At 44.4% G+C, this 20,542-nt stretch overlaps 1 protein-coding gene across 1 annotated transcript in view; it reads left to right on the forward strand.

The window, feature by feature from the left end:
* C3_1H2orf80 (chromosome 3_1 C2orf80 homolog) overlaps positions 1–20,542 on the forward strand; it is a 457,377-nt gene that overhangs the window by 168,854 nt on the left and 267,981 nt on the right. The window contains exons 7-8 of the mRNA XM_069225947.1: positions 8,533–8,620; positions 11,336–11,454. Coding sequence (XP_069082048.1) covers positions 8,533–8,620; positions 11,336–11,454 — 207 coding nt within the window. The remainder of the gene's footprint in view (positions 1–8,532; positions 8,621–11,335; positions 11,455–20,542) is intronic.

Raw genomic sequence — 20,542 nt, forward strand, 5'->3', positions numbered from 1 at the left:
CCTGAAATCCTTTCCACCACGGGTAGGTGGTGCAAGCACTGGGCCCGTGGACTGTTTGGCTGAGGTGTTTGGCTGGGTCCTTGCTACCCTGCCCATTCGTGCAGGACAGGGGGAGGGGTAGGGAAGAGGTCAATCATGGAAAGGAGAAGCTTTTTAGGGACATTGGGGCGGGAAGAGGGAGGAGTAATGGGAGTGGAGGTTGAGGAAGTGGTTGTTGGAGGTGTTTGCTGGATTTGGGTGCAGGTGCATGGGCTGTATGCTGTTGTGAGATGGATGGCTGTTGAGTGTCTGAGTGCTTGCGTTTGTGTACTTTAGGAAGGGGGACAGACACAGTGGGAGAAGAAACAGGACACGTGCATGGATGTTGTGGAGGTGTCTTTGAGTGAGGTGTGTGTTCTGCTTGGTGTGGTGATGATGCTGGTGGTGGATATTGATGTAGTGCATGCAGGTGTGAGTGTAGACACAACTGGGTGGGAGGTGGAGGAGGAAGAGGGGGAGACAGTGGAGATAGTGGATGTTGTTGTGTCTGCAAGTGGATGGTGTTTGTGTGAGTGCCTGTGGGATAAAGTGTGCTTGTGTTTGCCTGTGACACTATTGGGTGTTGCCTTGTGTGCATGCTTGTCAGCCTGTGTGCTTGGGATGGGTTGGGGTTGAGGAGAATGGGACTGGGAAGTGGAGGTTGGAGGGGGACGGTTGAAACAGGGACAATAGCTGCCATCAGAGAGGAGGCCAGAACCTGGATCGATCTCTGTTGGGCTGCCAATCCACCGTGAATGATCTCCAGTAATGCATTAGATTGCTGCACCTGGGCTGCCAGCCCCTGGATGGGATTCACAATGGTTGTTTGCCCTACAGAGATGGATCTCAGGAGGTCAATAGCCTCCTAACTCTGGGCAGCTGGGCTCACTGTGGTGCCTGGGGCGAAGGAGATGCCCACATCCTGGGTGAGCGGGCACGGGCAACTCACTGAGGGGCTACTGGGAGGGCGGTGTTGATACGGGGGTGGTGGCTGTACCTGCAGCTGGGGTGGTCACAGAGGTGTCCACCACCACAAGGGTCTCCCAGCAGAGGAGGTATCAGAGTCTGTATTGTCCACTCCAGTCTCTGCCGTGGTGGTCCCCTCTCCCTCCGTCCCACTGGCGCCCTCAATGTCGGTGGACTTTGCCTCCAGTGTCCTGTGGGATGCAGCTCCCTCTGTTGCCGGTGTCGCTGCTCCTCCGCCAGATGATGCTAATGCACATAAGGACAGGATGACAAAACAAGAAAGGGGGGGAGAGAGACAACGGATACACAGGGTAATTGACTGCACCAATACCACAGAGTGGCGTACACAGCACCCTCACACACAGGGAACAGGCCTACTCACTATGCATTGCACTACCAGTGAAATGGATAGTCACTAAGGAATAAGGAGGGGCACACACCGGCAACTGCAGCACACCTGGGACCAACGCAGACCAGCCCAGGAGTGAATTCCAATAAGCTAGGTAAGCAGTATTTCCCATTCAGACCCTTAGCCACCAGAGGACTTACGCTGCTATGTCTGGCCTGGTCTACGGGAACCTAAGGACACACAACCACCACCCGGATTGTGGGTAATGTGGGTGTGTGTTTTATAGTGGTGTGGGTGTGTGGGTGTGGTGTGTGTATGGGTGTCAGGTGTGTGTTGTTTGAATTGTCCAATGTAGTGTTGTTTTGTATGTGGGTGTCCATTGTGAGCGTGGAGGTATGTACCGCCAATGGTTTACCACCGTTGAATGTCTACCATGGTGATTCGTGGGTCATAATGTGATGGGCATTGTTCTGTTGGCGTAACGGTGTGGGTTTTGGGACCGCCACTATAGCACTGCCCTTTGGTCTGGCGGATTTGTGTATGTGACTGTATTCTGTTGGATTGGTGTGTGTGTGTGTCATAATATGGCATTTACCGCCAGTGTCATAATGAGGGCCTATGTGTGTAGTTGTTGATATCAAGCTTTATGTAATAACATCGGTTATAGGCCCCTGAACCTTAGTGTTATACCTGGATTTGTGCCAGGTATTACATTTACTGTTGGTAAGTAATAATGGTATATACATAGACATAAGCATAATGACATTACCCACCTGTGGTAAAGATCAACACTTTAAGTTTATATAAATTCAGTCAAGATTTTATTTAAGTTAAATGTTATAGACTTCTCAGTCTCCGAGTTTTTACAGAAATGCTGAGAGTATCTCATCCAAGGTGTGTCCCATCAGGTGTTTGGTATTTAGATCCATGATGTATCTGCTTTCCAATCATTTCAATGCCCTCCTTCTGTCTCCAACTCTCTCTTTTTATTCGGCCCTGTCAATTCTAAAAACATGTAACACCAGCATTCTGATTTTGTACACTACTGAAGTGCCTAGCAAATGAGTAAGCAGTGTCAAGATTACTTATTGTCCTAATATGCTCCAGGACTCTCTTGCGTACTGGGAAGATCATGCTTCCTACATAAGATAGATTCTAGGGACATATCAGCGGATACACACAGTAGTCTGTGGCACAAGTCAGATGTCTCTGAATTTTCCTTTCTTTGCTTGTTGGCAAACTGTAAGAACTGCAATTACTGATGGATGAACTTGCAGGCCCTGCAGTTGCCACATTTATTTAAGCAGTATGATTCATAATCCGGAGGCTGAAACATAAATCACTGGTGTGTAGGATGGGATTTGTAGTCAAGAATAGTTTTTTATTATGAGGCTAAGGCATGTTAGGCCAGACTTTTAAAGAGTGCACCTAAAGTGTGCGGTGGCGAATGGGATAAGGTTAAGGGTGCATTTCAATAAATTATTCAAATTGGAGAAGAATTTCAAAGTTGGAGGACCGTCCCTAGAATTGCGACCATCTGGGAGCCAAACTTACTACCACCACTTCCGCTGTGCGTGTGCGAGAGAGAGCAAAAGATGGATAGATAAAAATAGTGAGAGATCCATTCTTATTTACAGTCTTTGCAATTTGTCATTCTATACATCTCGCCCTCTAACCCTCTCTTCATATATCTTTTGTATTTCTCACTATCTCCTTTTCCTGCTGTCCGTCTTTCTGCTCTTTTCTTTCCCGCCCTCGCCTTTATTTTTCTACTTCTTTCATCTCCTCCATCTATCTACCCGTCAGCTTCTTCTTTTGTTCCGTTTCGCCATTTGTTTGCACTCCCTTAGCTTCCTTCCTGTAAGTATACCTGTACTACTCCTATGTGTATTTGAAAAGTCTTTGCTATGGGAGCACAGATCGAAAACATTGGAATAGAGCCACCTGTACATCTTGTTCAGAGTATTTTAGTTTGTTGCACGCAATCATCACACGTTTTGTGTGTCACAAATTCTGATTTTTCTATGCCAGACAGGTCAGGCTGTTGACACTGATGTACGTGTGATAAATCTGTAAATAGTGTGTTACTTCATACTGTTTTCGCTTGTGAACATGTGTTTTTCTGTGCTCCGCTATACCACCCTTCTAGGAACATTGTCAGCACTACTGGACAATAAGCCTTATTATTATTTCAAACCATAGTTGTGCACTGTTGACTTTATACAGTCTCAGACTGAGTTGGACGTTTTTAAATGTGCAGCCAATATGTATATATTTAAATGATTGTCATTTGTTTTATGAAAATTGTATCTATGGATAAAATCTAAAATGTAAAAAGTTACACTTAGCAGTAGACATGTTTTGAGATTTCGCATTTACAATCCAAATCATTATTTTTGCTATGGAGATGGATAGGTATGGAGGGAAGGAAGACATTGTGAAGGGCGGTTCTGACCAGGCATCACGGGATAGGACAGGCTCCTGCAGTGCTGGGGAAGAGTTGCCTGGTTAATAGGACTGGAAGTACAGTGTAGTTTGCAGGACAAGTAGGGAGGATTTCAGCGGGTAGGTCAGACTCCTACAATTCCTGGGTCAACCATGTCTGCCAAAGTCTTCTACTCATAGATCACTCTGCAAGCAGCTGAAGGGCCCAAATATTCCCCCACATTTTCTCTCCTGAAAAAACTAAGTGCATGCAGTGGTGTCAGTGAGGCATTGGGGCCAGGGTGCTGTTAAAAATGCTCCTCTGTTGAAAGAAACATTTGAAGGGTACAAAGCAGAATACATTGATAACGCATTCTAGCGTGGGAAAAGAGGAGTGGCTCTGTCTAAGTCACACATTCAAAATGCCACTGTCCCTTTGTCCGAAGGCCTTGGGCAGAGATCTGTGTGGTAAGTGGACTCTCTCCACTTGTGTACACACTCCACTTTTCTTATGTCCTCTACGTGATCAAAACAAAATGTGCATTGAGAAGGGGGTAGAAACACAAAACAGATTGCACCCAACCCCCTCTCTTTTTTTTCGTTTCTCTCTCTCTCTCTCTCTCTTTCTCACACACATGCAAAACACACACTCACACGGACCTGTTTCTTTAATAATTTTTGTAAAAATATTCTATATTGGTTATTGAAAGCAATAAGAAATAAAGTGAAAAAGAAACAGTTATAAACATATGCCATTCAAAGCCCAGTGACAGGAAGGTATAGTTCCAGGCCCACACTACAATACGTAAGTATACATCGCACACCAAATAATGTCCAGTCCCAATAGCCAGGATATAATAAGAGCAAGTGCTTGAGAGTGCTGAGTTCAATCAGAGGTAGATATTGAGGAGGAATTACCAATCTCATCTTCTGAAGCCTGATCCGAGCCAGAGGAATCCAAAAAAGCAGACAGTAGCCTGCCTCAAGTGTCAAGGTCGTCACCCAGTTTGTTACTACAGTGAACATCGCTCCAAAAAACATGTAACTGGGTCATCGAACAAGGACTCGCCACCCCTGCTGTTAACCTTTCAACCACCCGGTCCCTAAAAGCATGTACTGGCAGACAGTGCCATGAAAGATACAGGAAGCACACCTTTGGAAGACTGCATCAAGGGCATTGTTGGGGTCTGGAGAGATCTATGCTGTGTAACCTGTGTGGTGTAATATACGTTCGATGAAGATAGTGGAAGTCTAAGTTTCAACCTAGTGTTACTTGATACAGAACATTTGCGATCCACACATACGTAACCATTGGGAGTCCTCAAACTCCATCTCCAGTTCTCTGCTCCAGGCTGCCCCCGCCTGGGGGAGAAAGGTTGTGGGCCTGCCCCCTATCCACTGACATAGTCTTATAAAAGTGTGTGACCAGGTGTTGCTCTCCACCCATCTCCAACTAGGCCTGGAGAGTGTGAGACACAGAGGGAGCTGCTTGGAAGGAGGTTCAGGTGTCACTATTGATCGCCGAGATGCTGTCATGTTGAAGAAAGTGCCCCGGACCCAGACTAAAAGCATCCTGAGCTGCCTCAAATTAAATAAATGCCTCATTGGGAAAGAGATCCCCTAAGGTATCACAACTGCCATCTCACCATGGGGTCATGCCCACCGAACTTGTGAGTGCCCGGATTGCGGGCAGATCCCAGAAATTGATTTTCCTGGCAAAAGGGGCCCTTCTTAACACCACTATATCTGTGCGTTCACACAACTGTGCAGTATGTTGCACCAAGAATGGTATCGTACCAATCCCTCTACCCCCCACTATCAGGAGTTGAGGCAGAAAGAAAGCATATGAGTCATCCTGTAGCAATATCTTCTCGCAAGCATCCCCCTCCGTGATCACGCGTACTGCATTCTGAATCTGCAAAGCAATATAATATTGTTGCAAGTTAGGAACGTCCAACACTCCCTTTTGCAGGGGGTGGAACAAAAGGTGTCTGGCAACCTGGGAGAAGCCCCTGCCCAAACCATAGAGGATATCAAAGTGTTCAGCAGCCAAAAGCAGTTGAAGGGATACAATAGAATGAATGTTGGATACAGTAAAGATAGTGTGGGAGCAGTACCATTTTAGAAGGTGCTAAGCACCCAGAAGGGACAGTGGGAGAGTTCCAAAACTGAATGGCGAACCAAAGGCCTAGAGGATTCTAGAAATGTTATATTGCAACCGTTTCTGAGGTGTGTGTGCCACCCTCATACTCAAATACCGAAAGCTGTCAGGTTCCCTGTGTGAAGGGAGGACTAGCAAGGTTGTGTGGGCCAGAGACCACATAGCCCCCATATGGAAGACCAAGGACTGCCGATGGTTACTCTGAAGACCCGACACCCCACTCCCACGAACATGTCTAAAGGGTCCAATAATCGAGGGAGCAAATTTTGCGGCATAGACAGATAGGAGAGCACGTCATCCGCATACAGGGATACAAGGTGATAAGTGGCCCCCCTCTCCGGGGAGCCATCTCCTGCTGAACCCAAATGGCCATCGACCCCATGGCCAGGTCAAAGAGAAGCAGGGACAGGGGACACCCCTGCTTGTACCCCTGCTGATGAACCAAGTCTCTGAATATAATTTACCCACATGCATCCTAGCGACAGGCTGGGTATACAGCAACTGCACCCAGGAGCGGATTCGGGGAACACTCCGCATAGCCCTCAGGACTTGCATCAGGTATGGCCATTCCACAGGCCTTCACGATACCTGTGGAAACAGTGACAGGTTTGTCCTCCCTGCTTTCCACCTTGCGTAAGATATGGGTCAACCGCCTCAACTTCATGGTGGTATTGTGACCTGAAAAGAATCCACATTGATCCTCGTGGACTAGGTGGTGCATGATGGGGCCCAGCTGGAGAGCGAGGGCTTTACAAAGGATCTTGGTGTCCATGTTAATCATGGACAAAGGTCTGTAGGAAGGGGGACCCGAACTGTCAAACTCCAGTTTGAGCATCATGAAAATATAACACTCTTGCGTAGTTTTAGGTAAGACCCCAATGCTATGCGTCTCAAGGTACACTTCCAGTAGGTATTGGGTGAGGGAAGGAGAATAAGCCTGGTAAAACTCTGTTGGAAGGCCGTCACCACCTGGTAACTTGCCACAGGGAGCTGCTAGAGTGCTTGATGAATCTCTTTCAGGGCGAGGTCAGCATACAGGTCTGTGACCACCTCACCACCAAACCAGGGAGGGACATGAGATTCAGAAAAGCGTTACTGCGATCCAGGGTCAGCAGGTGAGGGCTACAGTAAACTCCCTCCAGCTGAGCCTTTAAGGTCTAAACAGTGCTCCTCTAAGTGCACACATCCCTACCCTCCAAGTCCCAGAGGTGGAGCACTGTGTAACGAGGAGTCTCCCTTCTAAGGAGCCAGGCCAAAAGGTGGCCTGAAGTGTTGCCCTCTCTGTGAAGGAGCTGGCAGTACTATCTAAGAGCGTATTTTTCCAACCAGTCCCTCACCTCCTCAGCATGTCACAGGGCAGACAGCTCCCCTCAGGGTCACGAGGTGTCGGCTTGTGCCAGTTTAGTTCCCCTGCAAGAGCTCCTACTGGAGTGTCCTCCACACACCTCAAGAGAGCCTCACACAACGCCCCCGAACCACCTCCTTCAACACCTCCACTAGGTCGCTCGATGTAGTGTGGAGGAACAATTCAATTATGAGTAGTCCGATCTCCCACCCATCTACTTCTTTCCTCCTTTAACACCAAGTCAGATATTAGACCTGAGCAGTTTTCATTCAGGGTAATCTTTCAGATAAATGAAGTGTGTCCAGAGTTGTCTACATACTAGAAAAAACATTTTCACATATTGTTTATGACAAAGATTAATATTTTAGGGCCAGATGTATCGTAGTACAATTTTGTATTTCCGAAATAGCAAATTTTGAAAACTCGCTATTTGAGAAATGCAAAATGGTATGTATGAAAATAGCGAATGCCTAAAAGCAATTTCTTAAAATTCGCAAACGCTATTAGGGAATCGCTATTAGGGAATGGGACTCCATTCATCCCTATGGGCCTGAAGGCCCATAGGTGCAAATGGCCTTGCATTTCCTAATTTGGAATTCCAGTTAGGAATTCACAACTTAGGTAATGCAATCCAAGGGTGCTGGGGGCATAATGCCCCCTTTGTTGCACCCCCCCAAAAAAGTGTACATGTAAAGCACACACATGCCCCAGGGTGCTACATGGCACTTTTAAAAATGATTTTTTTATGCATTTTTAAGAATTACATATGGTTACCACCAACTTGGAGTTGGTGCTAATTGCATTTTCTAAATGCCCAGTTCACATTTAGGAAATGCATGATACATGTGCATAGGTAATCGCAAATAGGTATTCCCTATTTGCGATTTCCTATTTAGGGAATCGCAATTTGTTCTTTGCAAAATTGAGTCGCAATTTTAGGGAATTGCTATTTTAGAGATTCCTTAAAGTTGCACTGTGAATGCCTTTCATAAATCTTGAAAGGCTATTTTGCATTCGCAAATGGAATTTTGCGATTCGCACTGTTTGCAAAAGCAAAATAGTAGGATACATCTGGGCCTTAGACTTTAGGTCAGTAATGCATATATTCTAGGTCATCATTTTTTAGTTTGTCACCAAAAAAGTCTTTGCAGTGATTTTTCCTGTACCAGCAGAAATCCTATGGTTTACCAACACTGAAAACTAAAACTTGTACATTTCAACACTTTGAGCTTTGTCTACAAAACCTTATATTGCATATTGTATTTTCAGGGCCTCAGGAAACAACCGTTTAACCTTTCTTTGCATCCATTCGCTATGTTGACTGCTCCGCAGGCTGCAAAACACATATGGAAGTATGGTGAGTATTTGTTTTGATTTACCTACCTAGTCTACGCTAGCTAAGGCAAATTGTTGACTTTTTGTGGCTGCAGACAAAATCCTACTGGAACACAAGAGAACAGGATCATTACAACATCAAATATACAAAATAAAGTTAATAATTACAAAAGTGAAAGTGTGCTTCCTAAATGTAAGAAAATTTATCATAATCATAATTTGAAAACAGGATAAAAAATAAATACCAAATTTGGGCCTGATTTAGATCTTTGGCGGCAGCGCACATAAGGACACCGTTGTCCAGTGTGAGTGTACCCTCACTTTGGTGCCAGCATTCATTTTGCATTGAATGATAACACCACAATGACAGTTGTGTATGTGTGTGATATGCAATATGTTGTGCCAGTGTCCCCCCAGCCATTTATGACACAATTGTCTCCCCCTGACAAGGAAAAAGACAATGCACTAGGAACAAAAAAAGAATGTCCAGGTGATCTTGACTTCACAGTTAAAATCACATTTATTATACAATATCAAATTCAAAATAAGTGTTAATTGGAAACCCCCTGTGGTGCAAACAAAACTTGTATTGAAACAAAAACAGTCAGAAAAGTTCATGAAGCAATAAACAATTCCAAGAAACAGCTTAACAAACGCTGCTACACCCTTTGTCCAGTTGCATTCAAAATCAGATGTCAGAGTGCCTATATTTGACAGCATTTTGATCCTGTGTACATAAAATGATCATCATAGGGACAACCCATTGTTTGCCTCTGATGAAGTTACTTAATTCAACCAAAACTTATGAAATAAGAAAAGAAGAAAAAAGAGGGGTAAAGGAAAAAAGAGAGAAAATAAGGGGGTAAAGGGGCAGGGGAAGGGAGAATAAATTATAATAATTAAAGAAACAAAATAGGGAGGAAATAAGAAGTGATACGTGCTTCCAGTTCATGAAACATGCAGGGAGGCCTCCATGCTGGGGTCTCTGTGCTAAGGCTAAAGTATAGTGCGTAGACACATAAAAAAGTATGGGCTATATATGTCATAGGCAACCAATGTAATTCACCTACATGTCAAATTACTTGGAGCAAATCCTCCATAGGTGGTCAAAACAATAAAAAGGGGAATAAATTACCCTTATATGGGTGCCATGAGAGAACTGTAAGAGAAAACAAAGATAGGTCAATAAGGTGGCAATTGACAAGCACTGTGACTCTGGATTTTGATTATAAAAGGGTTTAGCAGTGTTTGTTAAGCTGTGACTTGGAATTGTTGATTGCGTCACACAATTTTCTGCCTGTGTTTGTATTGATAGAAGTTTGTTTGCCCCACAGGGGATTTCCCATGAACATTTATCCTGAATTTGATATTGTATAATAAATGTGATATTAACTGCAAAATCAAGATCACCTGGGTATTATTCTTTTGTTCCCAGTGTATTTTATTTTTCGTTGTCAGTTAGGGACTTCTGTTCCCTTAAAAAAATATATATGTAGATATAATTACCCTTGGCCCCTACTTATCTCTGGGTTCCCTTGTGTTTTGTAATAATTATGTATAAGTGTCTTCCCGACATATGCATGTCACAGTGATTTAAACAAATTATTGTGACATGTATATGCTTGCAGTTGTCCCCATCTCCTGTGCAGTGCCCACCAAATGTGCCCTGGAAATGCAGGTTTCCTACCTCCAGGTCTGGCGACTGAGGGGTCATATCTTCTCTGTGGGTCAGTGGCAGCAGTGACAGCAGGTGTTTTTCAGTCGAAGACGGGGGTGGAATGGGTAAAAAAGGTGAGTTTTCACTCCTCTACCCCCACCTCAATCTGCCAACTCAGAAGTGGAGGTTAGAGTGCTACTTTGTTCTTAGCGGTAAGGCACATCCATATCTGCACAGTGGAAAGGGTGGCTGGGGCACCACAGGGATACACTTTCCCTCTTCCGCTATAGACATGGGTGTGTTTCTTGGCAGAGATGGCAGTTTGAATGCAGCCTTTTGGCTATGGGACCCCCAACATCTAAATACAGAGGGCGGACCGTCATGGCGGTGGACAGGTTTTAATTTGAAAAGTCGACGGTGGGACAGTTACACCAACATCTAAATCAGGCCCTTGAACTTAAAATGAAGATCCTTGCTCCCACAGAAAGCAGGTATGACCGCCTTTTATCCGTGGAAGCGATTGCTGTCATCTGGGGAATGGTCCTCAGTGAGCCACAAAGGATCATACGATAGTTCCTTTGCAGGGAGGGTGGAATGACAGTGGATAGGGGCTCCCCCAGTTCTGGCAGTAGTGGTGGTGAGCGTGGAACCTTTTTGGCTAACAACCTGTGGCCGCAGTCCTGTGGTGTCTTACTTTTACTGTGTGGGGAGCCTGATTGTATGGTGGGAACATTGCTTGGTAGACCAAAAAGGTGCAGAGCGGGGAAGAGCAAAATCTGAATGGAAGCATGTGGTGGGGTGAAATATCCCTTCTCTGACCAAGCTCAATAATGGAGGACTCTCATCTTTACCAGTAGACTCTCATAATCTGTTTTCACTTTTGATGCTGTATTAAGCCAGAAGAAGCTTCCAGTTTTCTTTTGCAATATCCACAGTGCTCTCAGAAATCTGTAATGAGAGCGTTTGGATAAACATCATCTGATCATACATATAGTATCAAACATGCAGCCTATATAGCACAAAACTGAACATGTTTGCAGTTGTACTGAAATAATGTATGTCTGTTTTTCTCGTGACAAGATCTCAGATTGCAAAAGGCTGTGCAGAACAAAAATATGATTGGGTCTTCAACAACAAGTTCAAGTGGCAACGATCGAGAAGGAACCAAAACCTCTTCAGATGGGGAAATAGCAGAACAGGTATATCTAAGTGATAGCGAGCTGCAGTTTGTAACAGCCTTTAACAATAACAGCCTTTCTTTACCAAATACAACCTTAAGAGAAATTAGAATGCTTTCTCAGATGTCATCCTCTTCTTTCCATTAATATGGGGTAGGATGCACCACCTGTGGAGGAGAAGGGGATTCCCAAATGGTAATGTGTTATGTAGTTAGTTATTTAATTCTTCTAACTCAGTGGACCTTTTCTGTCTTCAACGTTCCCTGTGTGTTTGACTCTGGCAAAGGTTCCTCTTTGGTTCAGTTACTGGATGGTTCCTCTCCTGTATGTCTGTACCCTGATTGTGGTCTGATTAAATAAGATTAATTTTACCTGCTGCATGGGTATTTTGTACTGGTGTTGAGGAATGGAGTGTGGAGCATTTGTGACATGCCATCAGCATGAGTGGGGAATGAATCCATGACAAGTCTGATTGAATCAATTGTGGGGGCACTGAGTCTAAAAAATAAGGATCAGTTAAATGCTTTCATGGGACTAGTAGAATTCTGTTTAAGGTTCATACCAAGATTTGTGAATAAAACAGGGGGCATGAGGAATGTGTTCAAGAAAAATAAACAGTTTGTTTGAGGAGGAATGCCATGCAAGGTGACAAGAGCCCCTGCTTTAAAGCTGTTTCAGTTACTCATTTCCAAACAATAATAATGACTGATGCCAGAATGTAGGTCTTGTGGGAGTTTTGGTACAAGATCATGCTGGATGATTGGAAACAATTGCCCATGAGTTGTAATCTTTGAAGGGTGTAGAACATATGCAATCCCATAGAATGAGAGGCTGGCCTGTTATTGGGACATGGCACACTATTGCCATATACGTAGAATGCTCAGTTTTCTGCTTACACTGGTCATATACACTATTAGACATTCTAACCACAAGAGCTGGTGGGAAGGCGACCCCAAGGAATGCAAAATGTCTGCTTATAATGCAAGATTATAATTTTGATTTGCATAACTGAGGGGAAGATGAGAAGGATGTCATAGTTGCCTGTATTTCATTAGCGCTTTTTGAATGTGTTGAATTGTATTTACATATGAATGGTGGAGTGTGCTTAAATAGGATGAAAGTCTCAAGACAGTTATGATCTACACTGAGCAGGGATAGCTGAGTAAAGTGAGTTTGGATGAAAGGGACAGTAAGTACCAGGGTCTGATACATGAATTACACATTCATGATGGAATAATGTATAGAGGAGAACTTTTGGTGGAACTGTAGAGCTGAGAAAGAAAATATTAGATCTGACTCATGATGAATGCTGTAGAATTTTTGGAACAAAACGTAGATTGTGCACATATTTTTTATGGACAGGGATTGACAGCAGTGTAGAAGAAAAGGTACATATATGTGTAACATGCACCTGGAGTGATAAGTCACACAAAACAGTTTCATATCCCCCAGTGAGGAGATATCAAGACCTACTAGAGTTTGGTGAAAAACACACTATCCATATTTGTGGTCCTTTCCAATTAAAAAGAACCTGTGCAAGGTATGCCCTGGTATTACTAGATCCTTATTGACATTGGCCTGAAGTTAAAAGTTGTTAGCTAGGCAACAACGAGTGAGGTCATAGAATATTTGAGTGACGTTTTTGACAGAGAGGGAGTACCCAAAGAATTAGTTACAGATAACTGAATTCAGCTTGTATCTAATGAGATGAAGCCTTTTTTGGAAACATGAGATATAGATATTCCACCCTCATACAAACATCTTTTTACGTTCTACCAAGCAATGGCAAGGTTGAGAGGTGGAATAAAGTGCAGACAGAAGAAATTCAATTGGCAATAGGCAGTGAAAAAAGTTGGAAGTAGACAATTGGTGATGCCCTGAAGAGATGGACATATGTTTCCGTGTGAGAAAATGAGGGGAAGAAAGTCCTGCACTTTATTATGGCAACCATGGATGTTGCAGAACAGTGGCAACACAGATGAACTTGGAAGACAAATTAGGAAAACTGTTGGAAGGATCAGGCAAAATGGTGGAGGAAGATTGAAGGAATTCAAAGTGGGTGATGTGGCGAGAGTGAGATTAGGGAAGTTTAAGAGAAAAGGTTTGTCCAGGTTATCTTACAGTATGGTGGTGAAGAGAGTAGTTAGATTTGTTGTGGAGTTGAGTGATAGAAACGTATGGAATAGGAGCAAAGTAGGTGCCTGAGTGTCCAATTGATCGAAAGTTGTAGAGTTGTGCAAATGCAAGGTTGGTGTGGGGACAGGTGTTATGATGAGAAACAGAGCTAGGAAGAAACCAGCCTACTTGAAAAACAATGTGGAATAGAACTCTAACACACTAACTTGCATTGGATTATCATAATCATCAATAGTCATGCATTTCTGATCAAGAGCCACTATTGATATCTGCTGTAGTTCTGGTGGCTGTCTTGAATATATTTGTTTCACTTTTTTTTGCTTGTCTTGTTATTATGTTTATGAGTGTGTTTAAAGTGTTTTATCAGGAAGAGATGTTTAATATATTTAGCTGTTTCATGCATCCAACTCAGTGGGATCTTTCCATCTCCATATAACCCTATACATGATATAAAATGTACCCCACCACTCGTTGTATTGTGTACCTACATTCCAAACCATATAGATCATCCAAATCTTTAATGTTCCAGTAACATCACTGTGGAGAAATGTTGCCTCCGGAGTCTAACAATATGGCTGGGACTGTGGTAAGAAAGACAATCTGACAGCAATAGGTTGCAACTATTGCCAAAATTGGTATTCTATGGAACTGGTTTAGCAAACGTTTGGAGCCAGAACTATACATCTATAGCAAACATCACCTATCCTAATGAAATTAGAATGTTAAAAAAAAACTAATAAAAACTCACCCCCAGCATCATTTTTTTTCTTTTGTCTCTACTGACAACTATTCAGAGAAATCATCCAAACCATATAAAAAAAACTTTCACCACCATTCCTCTGCTATAAGCTCATGTACGTTTTATTAAAGAAAGTTCAAAGAGAACACTTTAATGAGTTATGAGACTTTTGATTTAGTATATTTTAATTGAAAGAATCAGGTGAACTGTGGTCCTGATTCACAAAGGAAAACTTACACTTTTATGTAAGTGTATTCTTTTTTTTTGCTATTCACAAACTCCAATTTAATAGTAAGTAAATGACTGTGGAGAACCTGCAGTTGAGCAGAGAACTGCCCCAAAATAACAAAAAAAATAGTAAATGTACACAAAAGTGTAAATTTACCTTTGTGAATCGGGCCATGTGGGTCATGTTTAGACAATTAATTTAGGGAAGTGGAACAGTTAATTCATTAATAAGTCCCTAGTAACGTGGTACTACATGTACCAAAGGCCTGTAAATTAAATGCCACTAATGGGTCTGCAGCACTTAGGGCCAGATGTAGGAAAATCCAATTTTGCGACTTGCAAATTGCGAGTCTGACCGACTCGCATTTTGCAAGTCGCAAAATTGGATGCAGAATGGTGTCTCAGACACCTTCTGCGACTCGCTATGGGGTCGCAAAGACCCACCTCATCAATATTCATGAGTTGGGTCGCATTTTGCGACACCATAGCGAGTACCTGCACTCACAGGGATGGTGGCCTGCTGTAGTCAGCAGACCTCCATGTCTGTGACTGCTTTATAAATAAAGCAGTATTTTTTTCTTCATTTTGCATCCCGTTTTCCTTAAAGGAAAACTAGTTGCAAAATGAAAAGTAAACCGAAACCATTTGGTTTCGTTTTTTTCAGAGTAGGCAGTGGTCCCTTGGACCACTGCCTGCTCTGAAAAAATATTTTTTTTCGACATTCACAAAGGGGAAGGGGTCCCATGGGGACCCCTTCCCTTTTGCAAATGAGTTACCATCAGTGTGACACTGGTGGTAACTGCGAGTTGGTTTGCGACCGCATTCGCAGTCACAAAGCAACCCTGAATTGCGATGCGGTCGCAAATAGGAAGGGAACACCCCTTCCTATTTGGGAGTCACATTCCCAAATTGCGAGTCGGGAATGAGCATCGCGTTCGGCTGTTTGCATGCCGCAAACTGCGATTTTTGCAGTTTGCGACATGCAAACGGCTTACTACATCTGGCCCTTATTGTGCTACCCACTTAAGTAGCCCTTTAAAACATGTCTCAGGCCTGCCATTTTAGCCTGTATACTGTTTAAAACTGCCAATTCGAACTGGTAAAATAAACCTTTTGTCAGGCCTAAACCTCCCTTTTTTAATATATATAAGTAACACTTAAGGTATGACCTAACCCCCAGAGAGCAGAGTGCATTGTATTTAAAAGGCAGCACATGTGTTTTTATGTTTTTCCATGTCATGGCTGTGAAAGACACCTGCATTTGCTTCTTACTAATGTGAGTCCTGCCTCTTCAATAGGATAACATTGGGTTATGTTATTATTACATTTAATAAGAGCTATTTTTTGATTGGGAACAGGAAGAAAAGTCATAATTGGTCTCAAAGAAATTGTAATTTTAAATCCTCTTTATTTGTAAGGTCTGATTGTAGGCCACAATTCTGAAAATGCCACTTTTAGAAAGTGGCATTTTCTCGTCTTAATTAATTGGTGCCTGCAACCTATGTCCGGTGTCTCATGACTGTGAATAGTTGGCATTTGCTGTTGTGCATTCCTCCCAGGCTGTGAGACAAGGGAGGGTCTTGTTGTTGGCAGAATGGCCCATCTTACCAGGATGGGTGGGGCAGAGCATTTTCCTGCCACACTTACATTTTAAAGGGCTACCTCCATCACACTCATAAAGAAACTTAACATCAGCCTACTGGAGCTTGAAGCCTGGGCAGGGAAGGAGGGAAAATTTCAGAGACAGATGTGGAGTAGTCTAGAAGTTCCCCCTGTTGTGTAGGCTCTCATTATTCTAATGAGACTACTGGATTTGGAGCAGCAAGATCACCCACAGTGTGGGAGACTAAGTCTGACCCACTGCGGGTGACACCTGTCGCTCTAAATCCGGGTTTTGCTCCGGCTAGCTAGCAGTGCCTCCTCTCCACCAAGAGATAGAGATGATTGGGCAGCCGAGCGCATGACATATTATACGTCTCAGGGAAGATGTGGTCACTCAGGTCGCATCCAGTTCTCTCATTCACAATTTGGTCTCATATATAAATGACAATAAGAAGCATTATGAGTTTTAAAGACTGGTTTGATAAAATTACTGCATTTTAGATAGCAAAGCGTGAGCTGCAATAACCAGGACGACACAACATGACAATATTAAAATAGTGACGAGGAGAGTGAAACATAAGAATAACGCTATCATATTGTCACTAGAATTTATGGACTATTTCCTATCTAAGTCATAATCTGAGCACAGCATTTAAGCTCTAATTCTGCCTTTCCGGTTCCCCCGGGAGGACATCAACCCTCATACCTGAGCAAAGGCCTGTAGTCTGCGTTAGCATCTGCAGCAAAGCATTCAGCAATCAGAATACAGTTGTGGTTCCCTGGCTGGAATCTCCCTCTTAATGTATAATGGGACTAGAAGTGTTTTTATAATCACACAGCTGATGTTCTAAGAAATTGTCCCTACATAAGGATGTGTATTTTCTACGAATGTTGGAGACTAAACTTCTACCATGTTCACCGGCAATGTACCAAACTGTAGCCTTGACTGAAGCACAAAGTGATCAAGAATGTCTTGTTTGAGAACACAGTGCTGGGCTAAGCAAAAACAGATAGATGAAAATAAAACAAGACCGTAAAACTGGTTATTGTAAAATTAACAATGCGAAGCACAATAAAATATATCTAGATCAAAGTGCACAGCAGCCTAGTGTGTTAAACTAACGTGCATGGAGCCATAACTAAAATGGCTACACAACACTCCCACTTCAAAAAATGGCACCAAGTGTAAATATTGGATCAACGGAGGCCCTTTTGCGTTCACTCCTGGACCTGCAAAGGGCTCCCAGAAGGACTTGTACTTCAGAGGATTGGCCTGCTGCTTGAGACCTGCTTGTACCCTCAGAGGACTGCTCTGCTGCTTGAGGCCCGCCTTGCTGCTTGATCCCAGGACTATCAGAGTGACACCAAGGGCTTGTTGTCTGGCCTCCTGTGTGAGTTACAGGGAAACAAAAAGCTTAAGAGACCTTGAACCTCTACCTAGCCACGTCCTGGAGTGACTCCTGTCCCCCCAAGTGGTGCCCACCCAGTCCTTGACCCATGTAAGTGGTGCTAACGGTTCTCCTTCAGACAGAGTCAGACAGAATCTGAAACTTGGGAATTTATCTACCAAAAAGTGGCCTGAGAACTGACAAGAGACTGTAACCTCCCTGTTCACCGATCCTCCTGAGGTGCATTTCCAGCCGGCCTGACATTGCAGTAACGCCCACTACATTCTTCTCCGCAGCACCAAATCCTGGTCAGTGACTTCTCCCAGAAAGCGTAACTAGCCTTGTGGGGCCCTCGTTGGCTACCTCTTGCAGCTTTGTCCTGCTGGAGACTTTAAGGGGCATAGTTATACTCTGTTTGTGCCGGAATTGCGTTGTTTTTTTTTTTACGCAAAGCTAACTCCATATTTATACTTTGCCGTTAGACCCGTATAGCGCCAAAGATCTTGGAGTTTGCGTCATTTTTTTGCGTGGACACCTACCTTGCGTTAATGATATGCAAGGTAGGCGTTCCCGTCTAAAAAATGACTCCAAGGCATGTGCGCCTTATTTAAACTCCCGTGCACAAATGACGCACGGGATTGGGCGGGTCCAAAAAAATGACGTCCAGCCGCTTTTGCGTCATTTTTTAACGCCTGGTCAGGGCAGGCGTTAAGGGACCTGTGGGCTCGGAAGGAGCCAAGAGGTGCCCTCCCATGCCCCCAGGGACACCCCCTGCCACCCTTGCCCACCCCAGGAGGACACCCAAGGATGGAGGGACCCAGCCCAGGGAACTTAAGGTAAGTTCAGGTAAGTATTTTTATTTTAATTTTTTTGTGGCATAGGGGGGGCCTGATTTGTGCCCCCCTACATGCCACTATGCCCAATGACCATGCCCAGGGGACATAAGTCCCCTGGGCATGGCCATTGGGCAAGGGGGCATGACTCCTGTCTGTGCTAAGACAGGAGTCATTTCAATGGGGGTTGGGAGTAAAAACAAATGGTGCAAATCGGGTTGAGGCCAATATTTTGCCTCAGACCTGACTTGTCCCATTTTTTGACGCCCAAGCTCCATTTTCCCCTACGCCGGCGCTGCCTGGTGTGGGTCATTTTTTTTTACGCACACCAGTCAGCTGCGCCGGCTAACGTCATTCCATAAATAAGGCGCCCGCATGGCGCTTTGGAATGGCGTTAGCCGGCGTTAAAAGTTTTGACGCACAACTGCGTTGGCGCAGTTGTGCGTCAAAAAATATAAATATGGCCCTAAGTTTGAATATAGAAGTCTTCACTGTGACTTTGTGCAGTTCCTCCCAGGCCACTATGCCTCCTCAGACCATTGTTTCATAGAGATGGCCAACACCTAGCGGATAGTAATCTCACTGATCCCAGGGAGCTTGCTTAGGAGACAGACCACTGACTCAGCACTAGGGTCCAGAAGAAAGTGTCTGGGGGTATCCACAAAAGGGTGGACAGTGTCTCCAACAGAAGAAAGAAGGGGGAACAAAAATAAAAGTAAGGTGTTCTCCAACGACTCCCAAAATAGTCCTCAGGTAAGGGTACCCAATCACAACCTGACTCTAAGAAAAATGGGCTTACTGACAAGAAGGCTAAGTGCTATGAGTGTTATAGGTATTGCCACATGAAGTGAGATGCAAAATGTCCCAAGAGGGCGCAGCTCCCCACTGGTGGGCAGACACCAGGGTTGGCCAGTGTAGCGCTAGGGAGGATATAATCCCAGTTAGCACTGGGGGTAGAGCAGAGGTTACCTTAGTGTCCCTGGCTGACAGAGAGACGGTGCTCAATGCCTTCTAATACTTCCAATTACAGGCAGTGGGTCACGATCAATGGGCAGAAGGTGTAGGCTTTGAGGGACACAGGAGCCAGTATGCGTACTGTCAGATGTCATCTGGTGTCCTCAGAGGAGATAATCCCCAATACATTCTACCAGGTTGTGGTAGCAGACAACAGTGAGAGTCACTTCCCTGTGGATCTGATTCTTTTTGAGTGGGGAGGGGTGGCGAGCTCAGGTTCCCTGAAGGTAGCTGTGGGTCCTCAAATGTCTGTAGATTGTCTGATAGGGAGTGATTTAGGGCCATATGTACGAACACATTTTCCCATTGACACAGAATGGGAAAACCCCTTTGCTACATCTGGCCCTTAGAGCACCCCATCTGGAAAGCGGTAGAGCTCCAGTCTCACCAGGAGATGTTAGGATTACTTGAGTGGGTGTGCCCGACCAGAAGGTTCATGGCAGCCTAACAGCATAGTCAAGAAGGCCTGGAGCCTGGGAAAATGGCCCAGTCAACTGCCAAGAAGGGATCTGAGAAACCAGCCACTGAAACTCCCACAGTCCGGGAGGAGGCAGAGTCTGAGGGTGACACCCTAGAACCTACAGGGGAGGATATTGCTGCTCTGGGAGACCCACCACAGCTGGCTAGTTGGCAAGCAGAAGATGGGCCAACAGGAAAGGATTTCTGCAATGCTCAAATACAGTGCTCCACTCTTGATGGCTTCAGATGGCAAGCTGAGGCCCAGGCAACTGGTGACACCTCTGGAGATCACCAGATGTATTGGGAGAATGACCTCATATATAGTGAGCCTTAGGCTACTGAGCCTGAGGCAACCCACGTGTTTGGTGGTCTCCCCACTCTACAGAACCTTCCTACTGAGTCTGGCTCATGAAGTATCCCTGGCAGGACATCTAGGACAGGACAGGACATTTGCCAGGCAGCTTGTCACCCACTTTTATTGGCCCAGAATGAAGGCTGCCTTAGATGCAATCTGTAGGTGATGTGCTAGTGAGAAATCAGAGAAAACGCTCAAGGCACTCCTGGTTCCCTTAATTGTCATTGTTACCCACTTTAAAAGGGTGGGAATCAACATTGTTTGACCCCTGGATCCCAAATGACCTTAGGCAACAGGTTTATCCTGGTCTTTGTGGTCCATGCCTGTAGGTACCAAGAGACCAAACATCTGAGGT

This window comes from Pleurodeles waltl, chromosome 3_1, assembly GCF_031143425.1.
Source record: "Pleurodeles waltl isolate 20211129_DDA chromosome 3_1, aPleWal1.hap1.20221129, whole genome shotgun sequence".
Lineage (NCBI taxonomy): Eukaryota > Metazoa > Chordata > Amphibia > Caudata > Salamandridae > Pleurodeles > Pleurodeles waltl.